Source organism: Chaetura pelagica, unplaced genomic scaffold (genome assembly GCF_000747805.2).
Source record: "Chaetura pelagica isolate M959 unplaced genomic scaffold, ChaPel_1.0 scaffold343, whole genome shotgun sequence".
Classification (NCBI taxonomy): Eukaryota; Metazoa; Chordata; class Aves; order Apodiformes; family Apodidae; genus Chaetura; species Chaetura pelagica.
This window is the reverse complement of record NW_009952873.1, coordinates 2,217,623-2,236,806: the sequence shown is the minus strand read 5'-3', so window position 1 is coordinate 2,236,806 and position 19,184 is coordinate 2,217,623. Positions and strand designations below refer to the sequence as shown.

Below are 19,184 nucleotides of genomic sequence, written 5' to 3'. Positions count from 1 at the left end.
TGCCCTGGCCCCAACCGTCGAGCCTGTCCAGATCCCTCTGCAGAGCCTCCCTGCCCTCAAGCAGATCAACACTTCCACCCAACCTAGTGTCATCTGCAACCTTACTGAGCGTGCACTCAATTCCCAATCATCAGTAAAGATGTTAAACAGGAGCAGGTCCAGCACTGAGCCCTGGGGAACACCACTCGTGACCACTCACCAACTGGATTTTACTCCATTCAACACAACTCTTTGGACCCAGCCGTCCAACCAGTTTTTATCCAGCAAAAGGTGTGCACATCCAAGCCACAAGCAGGCAGCTTCTCTAGGAGAATGCTGTGGGAAACCATGTCAAAGACCTTGCTAAAGTCAAGATAGACAACATCCACAGCCCTTCCCTCCTCCAATAAGTGGGTTACCCTGTCATAGGAGGAGATCAGGTTAGTCAAACAGGACCTGCCCTTCATGAACCTGTGCTGACTGGGCCTGATCACCTGGTTGTCCTGAATTTCCTGCATAATGGTACTCAGGATGATCTGCTCCATCAGCTTAGCCAGTACTGAAGTCGAACAGGCACACTGCCTGTTCTGCCTCACCATCCAGGATGGGAGGGAGCTGATAGGATGCCAAAGGAGTAAAGCTGCGCAGACAAGTCGCCTGCCTCACTGAGCTGCAGAGGCTGTGGTGGCTCTAGCAAAAGCAGGGCCCTGTGCACATCCCTGCTTCCCCAAGGAAGCCAGCTAAGGAGCTTTCACATCCAACACAAATGTTTCCCAGGGCAAAGTGCAAGTTAGGAATAGCAGAGAGGTGCCAAAGTGGCTGTGTCCTTTCAGGCCCTAGGGCAAGCAGCTGGCACCAGGGACCTGCTCTGGGGTCTCTGAGGTGCTTTGCTCCATCTCTCCACTCGCTTCCTGGGGGCTGTGGTGCTTTAAGGTGTGCTCAGCCTGCTGCCTGCCAGGGGCTGCCTGCTTGCAGCTGCCTGCTGTCTGCTGCCCACACCTCCCTTCCTAGGTGACCACACTGGAAACAGAGCAACTTCACTCAGGAATGGGGCTAAGACAACCTGGCTCAGGCTGTGCCCTGCTGCTCTACCCTTGGAATGGGGAATCAGAGTAAGGGATCTAAAGGTGGCAGGAAGCTTACTGGCAGCCAGAAGACACCACGGAAGGAAGAGGGACTCAGGATTTTAAGGAGTGATGAGTTGGAAGCTCCCTGCAGGATTACTTGGAGGAGGAATGGGTAATCTTTTAATTCAAGCTAATCTTACCATCCAGACTCATCACAGAGGAGCAAAGATTTAATAACCAAAGCCGGGAAAAGGGAGTGAGTGGGGGAGAGGACCAGTCAATCTCCGGGCAGAGGAGGAATCACAGAATCACAGAATGTTAGGGGTTGGAAGGGACCTCTGGAGATCATCAAGTCCAGCCCCACTGCCAGAGCAGGACCACCACAGAATCTAGGGCAGGTCATGCAGAAACGCATCCAGACAGGTCTTGAAAGCCTTTTGCTGCCAGCCAGAGGCACAGCTGTAGATCACAAGTCCAGAGCTACCTCCACCTGCTTCATCCAGATGTCTTCTCACTGAGTCAACCTTTCTCTATGGTTGCTGCCTTCTCCCTGAGGCATCCTGCAAGTTATGTCTTCAAGCTCTGCCCAGGTGGGACTCCAGGGACAGGGTGCAAAGTGGCAGCTAAAAGGCCAAGATCCCACCAGGTTAAGCAGAGCTTGTGGAGAAGCAAGGGCTGGCTTTGTTTGAGCCATGCAGCAAGGACGCTGGCCACTGTCCCAAAGCCAGGAATATAGACAGAGCACAGCTTATAGCTGTGTTTTCAATATTTACTTGCTTGCAAACAAAGCAGTGAACCTGGCAGATTTGAAGCATTTTTGCAATAGGTTTGTCATGGCTTAGTACTCAGGACAGCCAGAACTGTTGTTTGAAGCAGTCTTTTGAGCAGCAGTTCCCAGATTTGGGACTGTATTTGATGTTAGGGACTCCAAAACATAAATGGATCCAGAGGGCCACAAGCTCTGCTTCTGCTTCAGGCATGCAAGTGGCATTTGGGGGTTGTTGTCCCACAGATGCAACTTCTGCTAGGGTGGAGACTGACACAGCTCTAGCCATGCCAGTGCAAAGGGATGGTTGGATGGGTGTTGTGGTTTTTGTGTTACTGCCTGCTCAGAACTTGCACAGGAGTGAGTTGTAAAATTGCATTTGCTACCTAAATAATCTGTACGGTGCACAGTGGGTGAGTGAGTGGTGGGGCAGCTCGGCTGGGGCAGCAGGAGAGCAGAGGCTTCCAAAGCCACTGTGGCTGCAGGCTAGCAGAGGGGCTCAAACAGCTGAGACTCAGGCATTCAGATTCAGAAAATGTGGGTCTACAAAAAACACAGGACTGCCCAGGCTCCTAGTGAATCAGAATTCCTGGGTCCCTGCAGCTTGAGACTCTGCCTTTTTATATCACAAGCTGCAGGGATTTACATGGGCTAAATCATTTCCAAACACAGTAGGAATGGTGCAGGATGCCCTGCTGGTGGAAGAAGGTGTCCTTCCTCAAACTTTCCAGACAAAGGACAAAGCTCAGCCTGGCCTCCTTATAAAGCACTCGTGTGTAGTAGGCCTCCAGACAGAGTCAATTGGCTGGAGCCACCAAATATTTGGAAATTCACTGTTGACAGTTTATTCTGGTTTTTTTCCTTTCTTGTGCTTTCAGACTGGAAAATTTTTTGGTGCAGTGGATGGCTCAGTGATGACCCAGCTGCTAAACATGGGCATGTTCAGGCGGTAAGTAGGGGATCCTGTACTTCTCTTTCTTCAGCTGGTGTGTGGGTCAGAGGATGTTAGTCCCCATAGGCAGCACTTGAGCAGGGGAAAATGCACATCCTGATGAATGTGACTCTCTTGTTTTGCTGCAAGAGCTCCTTTAGCTACCTGCCCCCTCCCTGAACTCGCTCAGCCATTGTCACCACACACCCCGTGTTTTCTCATCTCTGGCTCTTCCACCTGCTGCAAAGTACCGAGACAGTAACTCCTCATCTCCACGTGTCCAGAAAGCAGCTGCTCCTCTTGTCTTTTCCTGGGCAAGATGATGTGAGAAACACTTCCTGGCATTTTGAGTGAAGTGCTTCAGTTCCTCCTGTCACTTGGAAAGACTTTCTATGAGCAGTTGTCTCAGACCCCTGAGATGTGATTGGAATAATTTCCCGGGGGAAGTGGTGGATTCGCCTACGTCAGACAATTCTAAGACTCAGCTTGCAGGCTGCTGGGCCATTTCATTTAAACTATATTATTACCTTGAATGGTGGGACCAGATAATCCTAGAGGTCCCTTCCAACCTGGCATTCTGTGATTCTGTGATTGCAGCTGGCTGAGCACATCTCTCCTAAAAACACTTCTGTGTATCTCCCTCCACTCCCCTCAGCCCATGTCAAAAAGAGTTTCAGTGTCTTGAAAGCAAAAACTAGGGGGGCCTGAGGTAGATACAGTTCTCCTGCTTCAGAGCCTGATTTACTCACCATCTGAAACTAGGGACATATTTCCTCCTGTGCTGACCCAGTTACATTAATCCGGGACCTCTATTTCTCTCTGCAAAATCCAGCCCTGACCAAACGGCAGGGACACACGTAAGCAGGCCTCTGCGTTAGCTCCTCCACACAGACATTTCTGTAGAAAACAGTGTTGCACACCCATGTGTGTGTCCCATTGGCAGTTGCACTGCTTGCCTTTGACCGCTTGCTTGTCCTGTGTTGATTGCAGGGTGACCATGTATGATTACCAAGCAATGTGCAAAGCTCACTACCACCACCACAGCGGTGCCCGGCCCCTGCTCAGCGTACGTATCTGTTGGCGCGCAGCCCTCTCTGGGCTTGGCTCTGGAGGCTTTCTCCTAGGACGTCTCCAAGACTTTGATGTAGCACAGTCCCCCAAAAAGCTGAGTAAGGGATTGCAAGGGATGGGAATGTTCAATGTCATCTAAGGCAGATTTCTGAGGGAGTGATGGCCACCAACAGTGGTTTCCAATTTGGCCCTCTATTGGCATATAGGATCTCACTGAAAATCAGAAGGACCAGCGAGAGGATAGGAATTAGACTGTACCAGGGTTCTCCCAGAAGTCAAGGAACCAGGTAGCAGCTGAAATGAACAGAAATGCTTGTACAGGGCAAGGTTTTACTCAGCAGGTCAAAAGAGGAGAGTTGCACTGTCAGAGAACAGAACATCTGAGAGAAAGCAAGCAGCCTCTCAGGGAAGCATGAGTGAGCTTGGAGCAACAGAGAGAGGGTTTAAAGCTGCTGAGAAATGCTGATAGCCCAGGGAACAAGCTATCAGAGTGAATAGTTTTGCCAGTACCCAAATGCAACCTCTCTTTAGTCTTGATACAAGATAATAATCTAATCCCACTCTACCTTCCTAACCTGGCCTCAAACAGGCAGCACTAAGTACTTGCTCAACACTCAGGCCACTTCAAACTAGTTGAAGCAACTCTGAGCTGGGATGTATTTATTGCTGTTATGACTGGGTTTTTGATACTTTAAAATGTAGTGTACTGGAAGTACATCCACCAGCATGACATGGTCCTTTTGTCCAGTAGAGGAGTTCTCAACAAAGTACTACTTTTTAATAACATGTTACATTTTGAACAATATATTAATGTTGGTGATAGCTACACTTAAACTGGATAGGTAAAATACTGTGATTGCAATGAAAATACTTGCTTGATCATATCTTCAATAATTTTGATTATTAAAAAAAAGTCACAAAATAAAAAAAAGCTGCCAAAACCCAGCTGAACTGGGAAGAGAATAAAAGGGTGAGCATTCAGCCTTCGTCTTCCCTTTATCCTCTTAGTAAAACCTTCAAGAAGGAAGAAATCAAGAAAAGTACATTTTTATATGCATCATGCAAAGTAACAATGAGGCAAATTCCCAACCATCTATACATATTACTCTCTGCTGACTTATTTCAGTTGAAGATAAGTTAGTTAGCTGTAATGGAGTATTGTCTTGTGTCCTGTGACTGATGTATCTGTTTTGGGTTTGGGAATATGAGCACGATTATCAGAGAGAGAGATGAAAATTAGACATGGTTACCATGAAGAAAAGGAGCAGCAGGATCCTCTGCAGATGAATTGTCCCTGAGACAATGCTGGATTTACAATTTGTAGCTGAAAAGCAGGAAGATGATAGAAGTCATGCCATCTTGAGGAAAAGCTGGATGAAAGCATAGTTAAGCATAATCAATCCATGGCAGATAATACTAAATCCTGGGCAATGCTGTGGCCTGTCCCAGAAACACCACTTGCTATCAGAATATAAAAGCATCCTAAACTGGTGGTGTCCCATTTAGCTGTGTTTCTCTTCTGCTCTGAGCTCTCAAGGTCATCCATACTGGAAAGAAATCATCAAGCAATTACATCTTCAAAGTCCTTCATACATTTGTGATAAACTCCCTGACCCTGATGGGGAGGGGGTGAGAAGATATTATTAGTAGCAAGGCAGCTCCACTTGCTTTTGATGTATTTTGAACATTTTCCAGTGATGCTCAGACCTTAAATTTCCAGCCTGTCTTCAAGAGCTCTGATCAGTGGAGGGAACTGGTCTGAAACGTGGGGTCCTGCATAACAATTACAAACTCTATGACCAGGTCCTTATGGTATTTCTCATTTCTTCTCTTGTTCTCCAGCCAATTTATGCCTTTCTAGCCGCAGTGAAATGGCTGATAAGTGATTTCCTCATGTGAGTACCAAAAGATGGGGTTGTTTGGGAGGCTCAGACCGACGGGGGTGAAAGCTGAGAAAGCTGCAAGCGGAGGCCCCCACATAGGGCATTGCTCTCAGCCTTCTCCTGACATTCAGCTCAGTGCCTTGCTCCTGGGAGACAGAAAGCTATTACTATTCCCATTTTGAGAGGCAGAGGCCCGGAACGGGTCTGGGATTTACCTGAAGTCACTCAGTACAAAGTGGTGGAGTCAGAAATAGGACTCAGGTCTCCGGGGGCCACGTGCAGATCCTTGATGCTGAGTCCTCTTGCCTGTCTCCTTTGCCCGTGATGAGCGAAGGCACACCTATGCTTTGCAGGGGGTGAAGACTCAAGGAAGGAAGCCAGAGAGCTCAGGTCTGAGTGACAGGAAGGGAGAAGAGGGATGAGGCCATGAATCAAGCCCCAAAGTTGGGCTCATCTCAAATTGCTGGGAGGAAAGTTCAAGGTCAAACGAGGATGAAAGTGCCACTGCTGGGTGTGCAAAAGGCAAGGTGTAGAAAAGATCCAGCTCCCAGGGCTTGAGCATAATTCAGAATAATTCAATGTGATCTGCAGTTTACCTCCTCCAAGTAGCCAGTGTACAGGCTCCCTGAAGGCCATCCAGGCCTGCCTCTCAGGTGGGGCTCCTGGTGGCTGGATCCCCTCACAGCCTCGAGGGCTGCCATACTCAGTCCTTCCTTTGCTGACAAGGGCCCCTGCACATATGTACTTCAGTGAAAAGCCCGTTCAGTTATTCCACAGCACAGATCCCATGGTACAGAGCTGCACACTCATCATGTGGAGAGGAAAAAAAAAAAATTTAAAAAAAAAATCTCAGACTTCCACTGCCAGCAAATTTGTAGTAAACATTTTAGAACTGATACTCGCCAGGCGACAGGGCCATCTCCCCGACACCTGTAGCCTTCTAGATTGCTGAAAAAGCATCCTCTGTTCTTGCTCTTTTGACAGCTTCCTTTTGGAGTTTAACTTGAGTAACTTCTGGCACTCAGACAACTTGGCAGATGGTGAGTACACAAAAGTCCAGCCGCCCCATAGCACTTGAGTGCTACACACACTGGCGGCAGAAGAAGCTGGATGGGGAAGCCTGGCCTCATGCAAGGAGCCCACCATCTGCCCCACCACCTCTCCCTCCATGGACACTGGAATCCAGCTTCCAGGTCCCACCACCACCCCATCTTCCCTGCACCCCTGTTTCAGGCTGCCACAGCACCAGGTTGACCAGGGTGAGGTGTATGCAGCTTGGAGCAGGGTGACTACTTTCCTCAGGGTTACTGCTGGGGTTGGGGAGGCTCTTTCCAAGGATCCCCACCCTATGTGCAACAGATGAGAGACACTATCAGCTGCCAAGCCCTTGGGTTGGAGAAACTCCGTTCTTGTCTTTCCTGAGGGTGGCCTACAGGATAGAAGAAAGCAGGGCTGGAGCAGTCCAGAGCCTAGCAGGAGTCCCAGAAAGCTAGCCAGAAACCTCTAAGGTTCAGTAACACATGGAGGGCCTTAACTTGTCCACTGGATCCCTCTCTGAAAGAGAGAAGATGATGGCACATGGTATTGCAGAACAGCTGAGTGCAGCAGAGGAGTATGTCTGGGTTGAAATCCAGTGACCTGCCCTGCAGCTGCAGTGCTGCCTTCTGAAAACATCCTGAGAGTCTCTGCTGTCCCATCCCTGCCCCTGCAGGCAGGGAAGATGTCAGTGGTCCTGAGGTGACCCAGCAGGAAAGGTGAGGAGTGCTCTGTGCAGCCATGTGGTGCATTCAGTGAAGACAGTCATGCCTTCCCTGCTAACTGTGGGGCCACACTAAATTCTTCTGGCGTAATGGGAAAATTGTAATTTTAGAAAGCAAAAATTCCTTCTAGTCAGAGAACCAGCCCAATGTCTGCACACTGCTAAGGTTCCACTCACCTCCTCCAAAGGGAATCACCAGACGTGGTGGTAGAAGTTGCAGATACCCTCTCTGTGGCCTTGGTTGCTACTTAACATGACCCCATGCAGAAATCAGTGAGGAGGAGTCAGATGAGCAAGTGCAGGAGTGCCTGTGGCAGTGCAGGAGAGACTACTCCTTCTGGAGGACAGACAGACCTCATATTCCCACAGAGAGCTGCTGTGGATGCTAAATGGCTGCAGTTTGGGTTAGTCTTTGCTTGAGGAGATGTGAGAAAAAAAGGAGGAGGGTTCTGACTGCTGCCCTGCTCATCACCATTTCCTTTTGTGCTTTCTTCATCTCTCCTGCCTCACCTCCATGACTGCTGTGTGCAAATTCATCTCTTCGCTCTGCTGCCATCGTGTGAAACTGTCATGTGGCTCCATCTTCATTGTGTGTCTGTGTGTGTCATGTGACTTCCAGCCAAGGCTGTCTTCCATCACTGTAAGTAAAACCACTTAGCAGTGAAAAGAAGTGGATTTAGCTAGAAACACCAGGCTCAGAAAGACTTTTTTTTTTCCACCTTTTGGACAATGGGGAACTTGGAGAAAGGTGTGACAGAGACAGGGCAGTGCCTGGCTGTAGTTCCTTGCATTGCAAGAAACTCGTTTAGCTGGCTGAGCTGGTGGTTGAAGGTCTGTCACTGAGAAAGCAATAAAAGAAGGGACACACCAGCCTCTTCAGTGACGTCATATGCAGACAAAACCATCCCTCGTCACTATGGCATAGATGGGCCTGTAGCCTATGTACCATGGTGTGTCCTTAAGGCACTTTGGTTCCCAGCTACCCCATTGTTTTCTGTTGTTACACTAAAACCAAAGACTAACCCATGCCTTCTTGTAGAAAAAACTGTACAGATCTCATAGACTTCAGCTATTAAGAGGCAACTTAAGTCTTCTTTTCCACACCCAATGGCTTAGCTCCTTCTGATGAATCCCAGCCCAGATTCAGGATGATTCAGACTTACTTTCAAGCAGTTCAACTAATAAGCATATGCTCTGGGTCATAAATCTGTTCCCACAGGCTAGTTAGAAATCCCTCCAGATTGAGTCCAGACTGGGGCTGTGCTTGTAACTCCCTGCTGCATATCTAGCTTGTATTCACTGATTTGCTCTCTGCCCAGCAAGACGTATGTGTGAGACAGAGATAGAGAAATAGAGACAGTTGGAATGTGTCTTACTGTATGAAGAACAGGAAGAGAAAGAGAGGGTGACCACAGATGAAAAAAATTAGTGTCCATGTGGGGTGGAGGGGGGAGTAGCAGGGTGGAGGAATACTATTGGGGCTGAAAGAAATTGATTGCACATGTTGCTATGAAGGGGCTGTAGATTTTTGCCAGAGATGTTAACATTTTTGTGACTGCATGCCAAAGCTGGTGTGTGCAAAAAATATGGAGAGAAGGAGACATTTTGTGAGAGAGAACTTGAGCACATTTATTCAGGAACATGTGCAGAGGAATTAACGGTTGGGGATCTGATGCCTGACTGTGCACCTCTGGCTCTGCACCACTGAGCCTATTCCTGCTACCCAAGTTCTCTTCTTTCTGGGGAGATGAGACTCGCCGTTCAAATATGGGCATGATATATTCAGACTGCACTCACTCATCATGCAAATCAGCTTTTCAGAGGTGGTGAGAAGACATGTTTGCTTCCAGAGATTTTTCACTGCTTTTAGCGTCTCATTCCTCTCTGTGTTTTTAAGAGCTTCTGCTTTTATGGACATCAGCACAGATGTGAAAGCTTTTAATTAAGCAAAATATACTTCCAGCCAAGGCATGCAGCCTAGAAAGGACTATTTCTAGAATTCAGTAGCTCAGAAAAGTTTCTTTTTGACTGTATGGCAATGTACACAGAGGATATTTTACAAGATAATTGGTTTAATTCTGTATTATGTATTTATAAGCAGGTGGCAGATTTTGTCTCCTGTGTCCCAGAGTAAATCCACTGACTGGGTGCAGTTATCCATGATTTATGCTGGTGGGAAGGAATTTAAAGTCTGGGCTGTATAGTTCATAACAAGGCACGGTGGCTGCCTTTGCTACTCAGAAGGATTGGTTGCCAAATGTCTGACAAAGTCTTTCTGGAAGTGCAGATGGTAGCAACGACAGCCTGGAATTAACTCGCTCTTTACTATAAAGTTTGCAATTTGTTATCAGCTCCTCTGACTGTTTGCTAATCCCTGACCACTGGACTCTCAGAGTGCTGATAACATTGAGATGTCCAGCATGTGTGTGCAGAGGCTCAGCCCAGGCGTTCTGCTGATGATGTACATGCTGCTGGGCCCCTCTGAACTTCTTAATACTGGTGCAGCTGCATCACTTCCAAGCAAATTAAGTGGCAGCAGGCTTAAGCATAATCTCTGTCATAGGTCTTGTCTGGGTGCAGAAGTTTGGGGATTTTAAAGTGGCTTCTTTTAATTTCGCCTGTGCCAAGAAACTGATTTAAGATGGTCTGTACAGGAGACTTCTGCCAATTTAGCACAGCTTAAAAATACAGCTTGGTACACATGATGAGGTTAACCCAGAGCAAGTCAAATTTCAGATGTTTGTGGAAGATTGGAAACAGAAACACAACTTCTGTTCATGACTTAATCCATACTGCCTGTTCTAAAAGTGCCCCTGAAGAGACTAACCCTAGAGCACTCCCTGCTTCCAGATGTATGGGGTGCTCCTGGGAGTGCCACCATGGTGCAGTTTGGCTCAGGATTACTGCTGAAGTGTTGCCTCTCTGCTCCTGTGTCCAGAGCTGAGGGACAGCTTTTGCCTCTGTGTAGATCAGGCCAACAAGCAGCACTGGCCAGATTTGTCCTGGGTATGGATCCTGCAGACTCTGGTTTTCTTTCCCTTTGAGGCCCAGTTCTGCAAGCCCACCAAATCCAGCACAATGGCCTTGATTCAACACTGACTGAGGCTGGGAGGACTCAAATCTCCTTCCATCCTGTGCTTTCCAGGCCAATGGTCTGATTCACTCCCTTCCTGCACCCCATTCTTCACACCATTGTTTTTTATGTGGCTTTAACACCATCCACTTTGATGACACTGCATCAGGAAGCTGGAGCTAGTGGAGAATGTCATTCTTTGTCAGGGACAAGGGAAAAAATAAGGACCTTTGCCACTCCTGACATGAGCAATACGCTAAATTATTGCAGGAAGTTGTGCACCAACTTTATCAGGTCACCTTTGTGGTCATCACAGATGTTCTTCTGATGAAGAACCAGCACAGTCCCATCACCAACAGCTGTGCTGCCATGACAGCCCCAGTCACCTGCTGCGGACAATCCAGGGGCTACACAATGGGACTTAGATGGTTTGTGACTGAGGGACCAACATGTGATCTTGCCACAAACATGTCAGTGAAAAGGTCTGTCCCTGCCCAGGCTATGTTAGACTGGCCACTGGAGTTTGGAGCTTTTTTCCCTGCCACTAGTACAGTGAATTAAGGCTGAAAGAAAGGGCTCCTGCACTGTTCCTCATATTCCTTTAGTCCATCACGGACTTCACTGTTCAGAAAATAGTTACCAGCGCTGGAGCTGGTCTGAACTGGAAAGCATTTGCAGCTTCTTTCCTTACAGCATAAATAAGGATACTCTACATGTTTGGTCAGAAATGTCTAAGCCTTTGAAATATGCCTCAGTATCAATGTCTTGTACTGCTCATCAGGACTGTTTGGCCCCAAGATAGATACTAGTCAGAGATGTTCTCCATTAGTAAAATGGGAAAGGCTTTTCCATGTTCCTGCAGTGTCAGGTTTGCACAGAGGGAGGGTGAATGGTGACAGAGCACAGCCAGGCAGCTCCTGGATGGTGACAGAGTTGCTGCCAGACCCTGAAACATTGAGTTTAGTTGATTCATTTTGTGTCAATTCCGGGTGAATACAGAGCAAGGCATCATGCTGAAATCAAGCTCTGTGTGCCTTTGGCTCTGTGCAAAATGAACCTACCCATGATAGCAAAAGATGGCTCCCACCATCTGGGAGGATTTGAGTAGGAGGCTGCCTTGTGAGTGACATTTGTGGGAAGTTCAGAAGAAAAGCACAAGGCACAGCTTATGGGTGACTGGACTGCAAGGAGGTGTTTGAGTACCCATCATATTCACTTGTGGGAGGTATTAGAGGGCTGATGGGGCCGCAGCTCCTGGCTCTTAAATGGATGTCTGTGATGGAGAGAAAAATCAGAGACAATTATCCAGCTTTTCTCTCTCTCACATACTCCACATTGTTTAGGCAGCAAGCTCTGCTGAGTGGTGCCTGCCTCTTTCTGTGTGCTCCATCAGTGCTGGGGGAGAGGAGACCATAGCTTTCAGTGAGGGTTTTACAGTGATGCAAATTACTCATCAGGATCATGGATGCGCTTTTGGTGCCTTCTTACCATACATTTACTGATAAAAACTCACAGTGCTGTATTTTTCTATAAATCTCCAGTGCTACTGCTGCAAGGGATAAGCTGGTCATCCTCCACATTAGAAGGACCCTCTTCCCTCTCTGTCCTACCCCTGCAGGGCTGCCTGAAGCCTCTGTGTGGATGGAGGGCTGGGAAGTCAAGTCTTTCATGCTCAGACCCAAAGCTGATGTGGAAACCATTTCTCATACTTGTTGTTGGCTGAGTTGCAACAACCTCTCCCCTGGCAACAAAGCCTTGCATTTCCATCTACCACGTTCCCCTGTGTCTTACAGAGGCAGGAGCTGGCTTTGCTACTTCTTGCTGCAGAAAATAATTGCCAGAAGGGCCCAAGGCAGTAGTTTCAGGCAAGGAAGACTTTGCTGAACTTCTAGAAAGTATGTTCTTGCTTCTTGAGGGAGGCTCAGTAAGGCACTTCAGCTCCCCTGCATCCCCAGATTAGTTTGGGAGTCCCACAGAGTGTGACTGATGAGTGATGGAGCAGCTGCTCCCTGCCACTATGGTGGATGGTCCCCCCAGGGCCACTGCTGTGCGTTAGCCCTTAGCCCGGTCTCTGCTGGGCCTCAAGGGCAATCATCTGCTTCCCTGGGGTCTCAGGCCAGAACTGTTTCATGCAGATGTTTTCTTTGTAAAGTGACACATACTCAACCCCTTATATTGCCTGCTGTGGACTCAGAAAGGAGCAGCAGTTGATGGGAAACCCCATCACAGACACACAGGGCCCCCATAGGGCAGATCAGTCAGCATGAGCACTGAGGACCAGCCCGGTCACAGCTTTGAATGTTAAAAAAGTGCATGAACCAGGGCTAGGTTGGGCAGGAGGGACTTTATTAACACTGCTTGTTTGGTAGACACGCATTTCCTTTGAAGGCAGGGGTGCAAGTGCCCAAATGCCCCTGCCTCGCTGGCTGCAGGGGTCCCTGGGATGCTGTGGCTGCTGTGGCCCCACGGCTGCGACTTCGGCAGAGCAGGGTCCAGGCTGGCTTCGGGAAATCCTGGGCACATTTCTCACATAGGCCGGTTTTCCCACCCCACCTAGTGGGAGCAGGGATCACTGCCTGGCTGCTTTCTGCAGCATCCAGCATCTCCTTCTACTGCCAGGCACCTGCTCTTGACCGCCCTCAGGGAGGGGTGCAGGGCTGCTCCTCCAGCCTACATCTCTGGTCTGAAATGCTTCCATCTCAGTTCAGACCGCTCCCATAGGATCCTCTGCCCCTGATTTCTCACCTTGTTTCCTTACATTGCAGCTCACAAGCACAAGAAGCACGACACCCTGCAGCCCTGTGACACCGAGTACCCCGTCTTCGTGTACGAGCCGGCCATCAAGGAGACCAACGGGCTGATCGAGTGTGGAGATTGCCAAAAGTAAGAGTTGCAGCTTCCCTTTCATTGGAGGGCTCCTGCACCTATCCCTAGGCCCCGACAGCACAAGAGCCTCGTTGCAGAGCCTGTTGGTGACAGCAGCAACCTGAGAAGGGTCTCCTGCTGCTGTGCCCACCGCATGGCCCGTGCCACGAGTGCAGCTCTGGCTGCAGAGCAGAGCCCAACAGCCACGCTGGACAGTGAGGAGGTGAAAGGACCAAGTTACCACTTACTGATAAAGGAGAAAAAAAACAAAACCATCTGTTAATAAGCAGAGGTGTAGAACAAGGGAAAGAGCATTTCAATATATCTCTCTCTTTCCGTTCCATAGATTTCAGAAAGGAACTTTTTCTGTTTGTTCACGTTTCTGGCATAATTTTACCCTTAGAAAATTTTCCTTTTTGCAATGCTTTCAGCCTTCCTTTCTCCACGTCCCCCTTTTCTGTTTTTCTATGGGGAAAAAAAAAAAAAAAGGAAAATAAAAAAGTAGGGAGGAGGAAAAAAAAGACGTGTTAAACTGAAAGAAATGAAAACATGGGTTCACTTTTTTATTTTTCCGTTTTCATTTCAAGAGAATAAGCAGTCCAAAATAACAGAAAAGTCATTGTGAAAAGAGGCCATTTTCAGCAGCTGCATAGTACCACCAGCACTCACGTGCTGAAAGGTGAAAGAAGGATGAATTTCCACTGATCCAGCTTTTCCTAGCATGAGGCATCCAAACAGATCTGACTGGAATCCTGCTTTAAAGAGAAGAAGGAAAAAAAATAAAAAGCAATCCTACCTAGTCTAACTTCAGTCTTGGACCTACGGCAGGAAAGACTTAAAGGTTAGGAAAACAGCCTGTGCTAGTCAGCATGACTTTAGGAAAACCAGGCCTTGCCAAACATTGTTTGATTGCAGATTTGGTGACAAGAAGGTGTTGTGTAGGTACAATAAGCTCTGGGAAGATCCAGAGGTACTAAGTGCCTCAAACTGACCTGTCTGTGCATTAAGCTGCTGCTGCAGAGATCTCCAGTGCAGCCTGGGGTTGGCCCCCTCCTTGATGGACCCCAACACCTACTTACCTTCCCTGAAAAAGGTGCCAGAGGTTTCCACCATGTCTATCTTGTACAATGGTGGTTACAGCAGTACCCTGAGTGGTGGGAAATTGGGAGAGTAGAATGATCCCAGGCTAATGAGCCTAAACCCCATGTCTCCTACTGACCATGACACGTAAATCCATGGTATAAAGTGTGGGGTATAAAGCCTTATAGTACAAAGGATGGAGACAGCACCTCACCAGCTCCGGTAGCAGCAGCCCCTGAGTCCTGCTGAGCTCCTTCATAGCTTTGGGTGCAGGACTGGATTGCAGCCTCTGGGTCCTGGGCACATCTCTTCTGCAACTTTCATGTTAGGGAGAGACATATGCCCCAACACAGACAACATGGAGCATTAGGCAGTGGTTCACTGGAGTGTGCATGTTTTCCCCATCATGTTTTGCAAGCCCAGGTGGTTCCCAGTGGAGCAAGGATAAGCTGGGTGCTCCATCGTGGGCAGAAAGTTGGCTTGCAGATTGGTGTATGGGGCACCTCTGTCCTGTTTACAGCATTTGTGCATGGGTTAAACTCTGCTTGTCAAAGCAATTGTCAGGCAGGAATACTAATGAAATGGTCACCCATGGACAGCGTGTGACATTGAATACCTCCAAAAGTGGCTACAGAAATCCCTGGAGGATAGAAGGCAGCAAGACGAGGTGGCAAATAACCAGGAAGACAGGGCATTCCTCCAGTGCAGTCGGTTGGTGGGTAGATCCTCACAAACCTGTATTTCTAATCCAGAAGCCCTCTCCCTTGGCTGGCAGGTGGTTAGCAGGGCAGGGAGTGCACAGAGCCAGGTACCAGCTGCAGCATCACAGCCCTGCCACCAGCATGGGCACGCCAAGCCTTCCCTGTGCTCAGCAGCCCCAGGCCAGCCTGCAGGCTCCTTGGCAGGGCTGTACAGCTGCCTGCTGCCCAGTGACAGTACAGGCAGGGGGGGTGGCAGCACAGGCAGCCCAGCCTGGCTTTGGCTGCCTGCAGCCTCTGTGCTGGCAGAGATCAGGCAGTGCCTGCAAGGCAGCAAGCAGGGGCTGGTGAGATGCTCAGACATGTACAGTGACACTGGCATGCCTATGCAGTGACACATACCCCTGGCCACCTCCGTGCTCACCCCGTGGGGACACACGTGGCCACATCGCAGCGTGCAAAGCCACAGTCACAGGCACACGCAGCCTCGTGAGCACAGAGACACGTCTGAGCTGGCCCTGCACGCACACTTGTGCACCCAGCCAGAACACGTGCCTGCTCTCACCCTGCTCTGCCCATGTCAGCCCTCCCCTGCCTGCAGTGATCCCACCAGCCCTCACGTGCACGTTCCCAGGAACGTGCTTACATCTAGACACATCTTTACCAGCACGTGCCTGTGCTTGTCACTGGCCCTTTTTCTATAGTCTGCTTGCCTGGCACGGAGGGTAAGAGACAGGCAAACTTGTGGCTGCAAAGTGAAGCTGCACTTTGTTTGTGGCAGAGGCAAGACCAAGAACCAGTTGGCCAGTCCCATCATACCAATGCAATGTGGATACTACTGGGGTCCTCCTTTCCCACTCCAGGAACATGAAATTTAGTAGGACCCTGCCCCTGGCAGGGCTGCATAGTATGTACAGCTTTGAATTCTATAAGGACCTGGATAGTACATACACTAATGGGCATTGACACACCTCAGGTGAAACCAGGCCTTCTCAGGTGTTACGTGCTGTGACGTGGCTTCCTCATTTGGCAAGGGCTTGTGTTGTTGGCTGGTATTTTTGGTTGGTTGGGTTTTGGGTTTGAATTTGGTTTTTGTGCCTAGCATGGAGTTGTAAATCTGAGACAGTTTGGAGCTTCTTGAGGCCAAAAAAGGTGAGCTGACCACCCTCTACACCCATGGACATGGCTGCTCATCGTGTCTCTGCTTCTTCCTGTTTTTTTTCTTTTCCAATGATCTCTTTTTTTCTTTGGATTTCTTTCCTGTGGGAGGGGATGCCAGGGATGCTGCACTGGCTTTGCAGTAAGAGGGATATGCTTTTTCCTGCTCACTCTTTTCTTTGCAGGATGTTTGTGGTGCAGCAGATCACCAACAGTAACCTCCTGCTCCTCATCACGGATGCCACCTGCGACTGCAGCGTCTTTCCCCCTGTCCTAATGGATGTGAAAGAGGTCAAATATATCCTTCCATACACAGCAGGGACACACAGCTCCACAGGCCCTTTTGTCTCCATGTTTGCTAGAGTGAAAAATAACTCCTTACAGAACAATTTAAAGGGAGGTGGAGGGCATGGCCTGACTCGTGGGACAGCCAGGGAGACACAGAGCAGACAGGGTTGCAGTGCAGTGCAGAGGAGGAAATAGTCCCACCCTCCAGCCCACCAAGAGGAAGCCAAATGCCACCAGCCAGGCTGTCAGATGTAGGAAGATGAGACAGGCCAGGAAAAAGGGTCATTGGTGGGGTGGCTCTCCAGCATTGCTCCCAGGTGCATCTGTAACCCATCCCTGGTGGGTTTTTCCTCACTCCTTGTAAGGGTGGCGATGTGGTGTAACTTGTCACCATGAAGATGAGCCCTCTCCATGCATTTTGCCCACTTCCGTTGCCTGTCTTTCCTTGCCACCTTCTAGTGCTTGGAGATGTCTCCAGCCCATGCAGGTACACATAGACAACTTGCATCAGGGCTCTGTGGGTCCCTTCTCCCTTCCTGTGTCCTTAACAGCCTCGCACATAACGCTTCAGTGAAGTGTGAGCGGATGCGGTCCCAGAAGCTGAGGCGGCGGCCGGACTCGTGCCACGCGTTTCACCCTGAGGTACCCCAGGGCATCCCCCCCGGGGAGGGAGGGAGGGAGAGAGAGCACAGGGCTGGGTTGTGCCACGGGCGTGCTTGCACCTGTGCTCACATCTTGCACCTCTGAGTTGTGTGCATTGCAATGCCACATCACACAGCCACAGCCGTGTGACTCCCCGAGGATCTCGTAACGCCTGGGAAGGGCTTGAGCTCAGACATCACAGCGTTGCTGGTTTCTTTGGAGGGTTCACCTGCTGGAAGAGTCCCCAGTTGTGTAAGAATCCCTTGCAGCCTGGGCTTGGGTGCAGCCAGGCAGCTCTCCTGCCTGTCAGGCCAGCAGGATTTTGGTCCAGGCACCTTTGCACAGAAGCAAGGCATCCCGGCTGCCTGTCCCTGCCCCATGGGGCCAGGAGGAGGCCCCTGCTGACAGGCAGGGGACTCTGGAAGGGGCTGCAGGAAGGACGTGCAGGCAGGAGCCGACCCTGCTGCAGCCTCCAAGGCTGAGTGATGGGAATCAGGGTGTGGGGCAGAGGATTCAAAGAGCAGGGGAGGCAGATGGCTTCCTAGCTCACAGGTGGCCACCATACCTTCCTTTTGGCATTGCTCCCCCTTCCAAAGGCAAGGGGTGGGCTCCCTTCCTTCTGCCAGCTGCCATCCTGGCAGAAAGCAAGCTGACACTCTCTCTTGTCTCCCAGGAAAATGCTCAAGACTGCGGTGGTGCTGCTGAGGTCTCCATGTCACCCACCCTGCTCCTCCTGCCCCTGGCTCTGCTTCTGCGGTGACACTGCCTGGAACAGCGACGCTGCCTGCAACGCACCTTACGTGGAGCTGGGAGGACAGGGCTGCTGCTGGCCCAAGCAGCAGGAGGGGAGGAGATGGGAACACAGGCAATTCAGGGATGCCCACTATGTCTTCCTGGGGAGACCAAGGTGTTAACAACACAGCACAGCACATCCTATGCCCGCTGCAAAGTCCAGCATTGTGCCAGCAGTGGAAGCTGCTTCCTCCTTAAAAGCCCACAGTGAAAGGCCTGTGTGAGGACCAGCAGGGTCATCTCCTACACACCACCTGCTGAGCTGCTCCTCCCAGCCATTGGCTCACAGCCAGGACTGCTGAAGTCATTGGCATGGCTGGCATGTCACCATCACCCACAAGTCACTTTGGGGTAGTTGGCCTCTGGAGGCAAAATGGGCAAATCTGGCCTTAGGAGAGCAGGAGGGGCAGGGAACATTCTCTGCCTGTCCCTCAGGGTGAACCACCAGGATTTTTCACATCCAAGACGCGAACAGCCCAAGCACAGCCCTGCCAGAACAGGGCCCTTAGTGGTCCCCAGAAGGGAGGCAGCATCTCCTGGTCTTGGGGATGGTCCTGGACCCCAGGGTCAGGATATGGTACCTAAGCTGAACTGGACTAAACACACAACTGGACAATGGGAAGTAGCATGACCTGAGTAGCTAGCTGCAGCTATGCCAGCTCTACTGAAGAGACTCTTTCTAGCACTGCTAGCACAGCATCCAGATTCTTGTCTAGATGTGGACTTACACCTGGGAAAGGTTTATGTATGACCCACCAAAAGAGGGGGTATGTTCCCCACTGCCTGCTAGTTTCACTGCGGAAGCAGCTAAGAAACAGGCACTTTTCCTTCTGGAGCAGCACTGCCCTGCTCACTGAAGCTGCCCTTGGTTGTTGCAGGGCAAGCAGCCCCCTGCCCTGAGCCTGGTGCTCCTGGCTGGCAGGCATGGGCCATTTCTCACAGAGCTTTACAGACAATGGGTGGGGAGCACTCATTTTCCCTTTCTTTTTTTGTATTAACTGCTCCGTACCATCTCGTTAAAAACAAATATATGGCATATTTTAAATAGATACTTTAAGCTTCAGCATGTCATGGCTGGTGCTAACTAATCTGTGCCCTACACCACATCCCAGAAACCACTGAACCCTGCTGA

The 19,184-nt window shown here is 49.8% G+C and overlaps 1 protein-coding gene across 1 annotated transcript in view; it reads left to right on the top strand.

Moving 5' to 3' along the window:
- Positions 1 to 18,020, top strand: part of CACNA2D4 (calcium channel, voltage-dependent, alpha 2/delta subunit 4) — a 136,117-nt gene extending 118,097 nt beyond the window's left edge. Inside the window, exons 30-38 of the mRNA XM_009995223.1 lie at positions 2,691 to 2,761; positions 3,734 to 3,809; positions 5,657 to 5,709; positions 6,682 to 6,737; positions 8,076 to 8,096; positions 13,295 to 13,412; positions 16,516 to 16,628; positions 17,178 to 17,260; positions 17,934 to 18,020. Of these exons, the coding sequence (XP_009993525.1) occupies positions 2,691 to 2,761; positions 3,734 to 3,809; positions 5,657 to 5,709; positions 6,682 to 6,737; positions 8,076 to 8,096; positions 13,295 to 13,412; positions 16,516 to 16,628; positions 17,178 to 17,260; positions 17,934 to 18,020 (678 nt within the window). The remainder of the gene's footprint in view (positions 1 to 2,690; positions 2,762 to 3,733; positions 3,810 to 5,656; positions 5,710 to 6,681; positions 6,738 to 8,075; positions 8,097 to 13,294; positions 13,413 to 16,515; positions 16,629 to 17,177; positions 17,261 to 17,933) is intronic.
- The last annotated feature ends 1,164 nt before the right edge of the window (positions 18,021 to 19,184 follow it).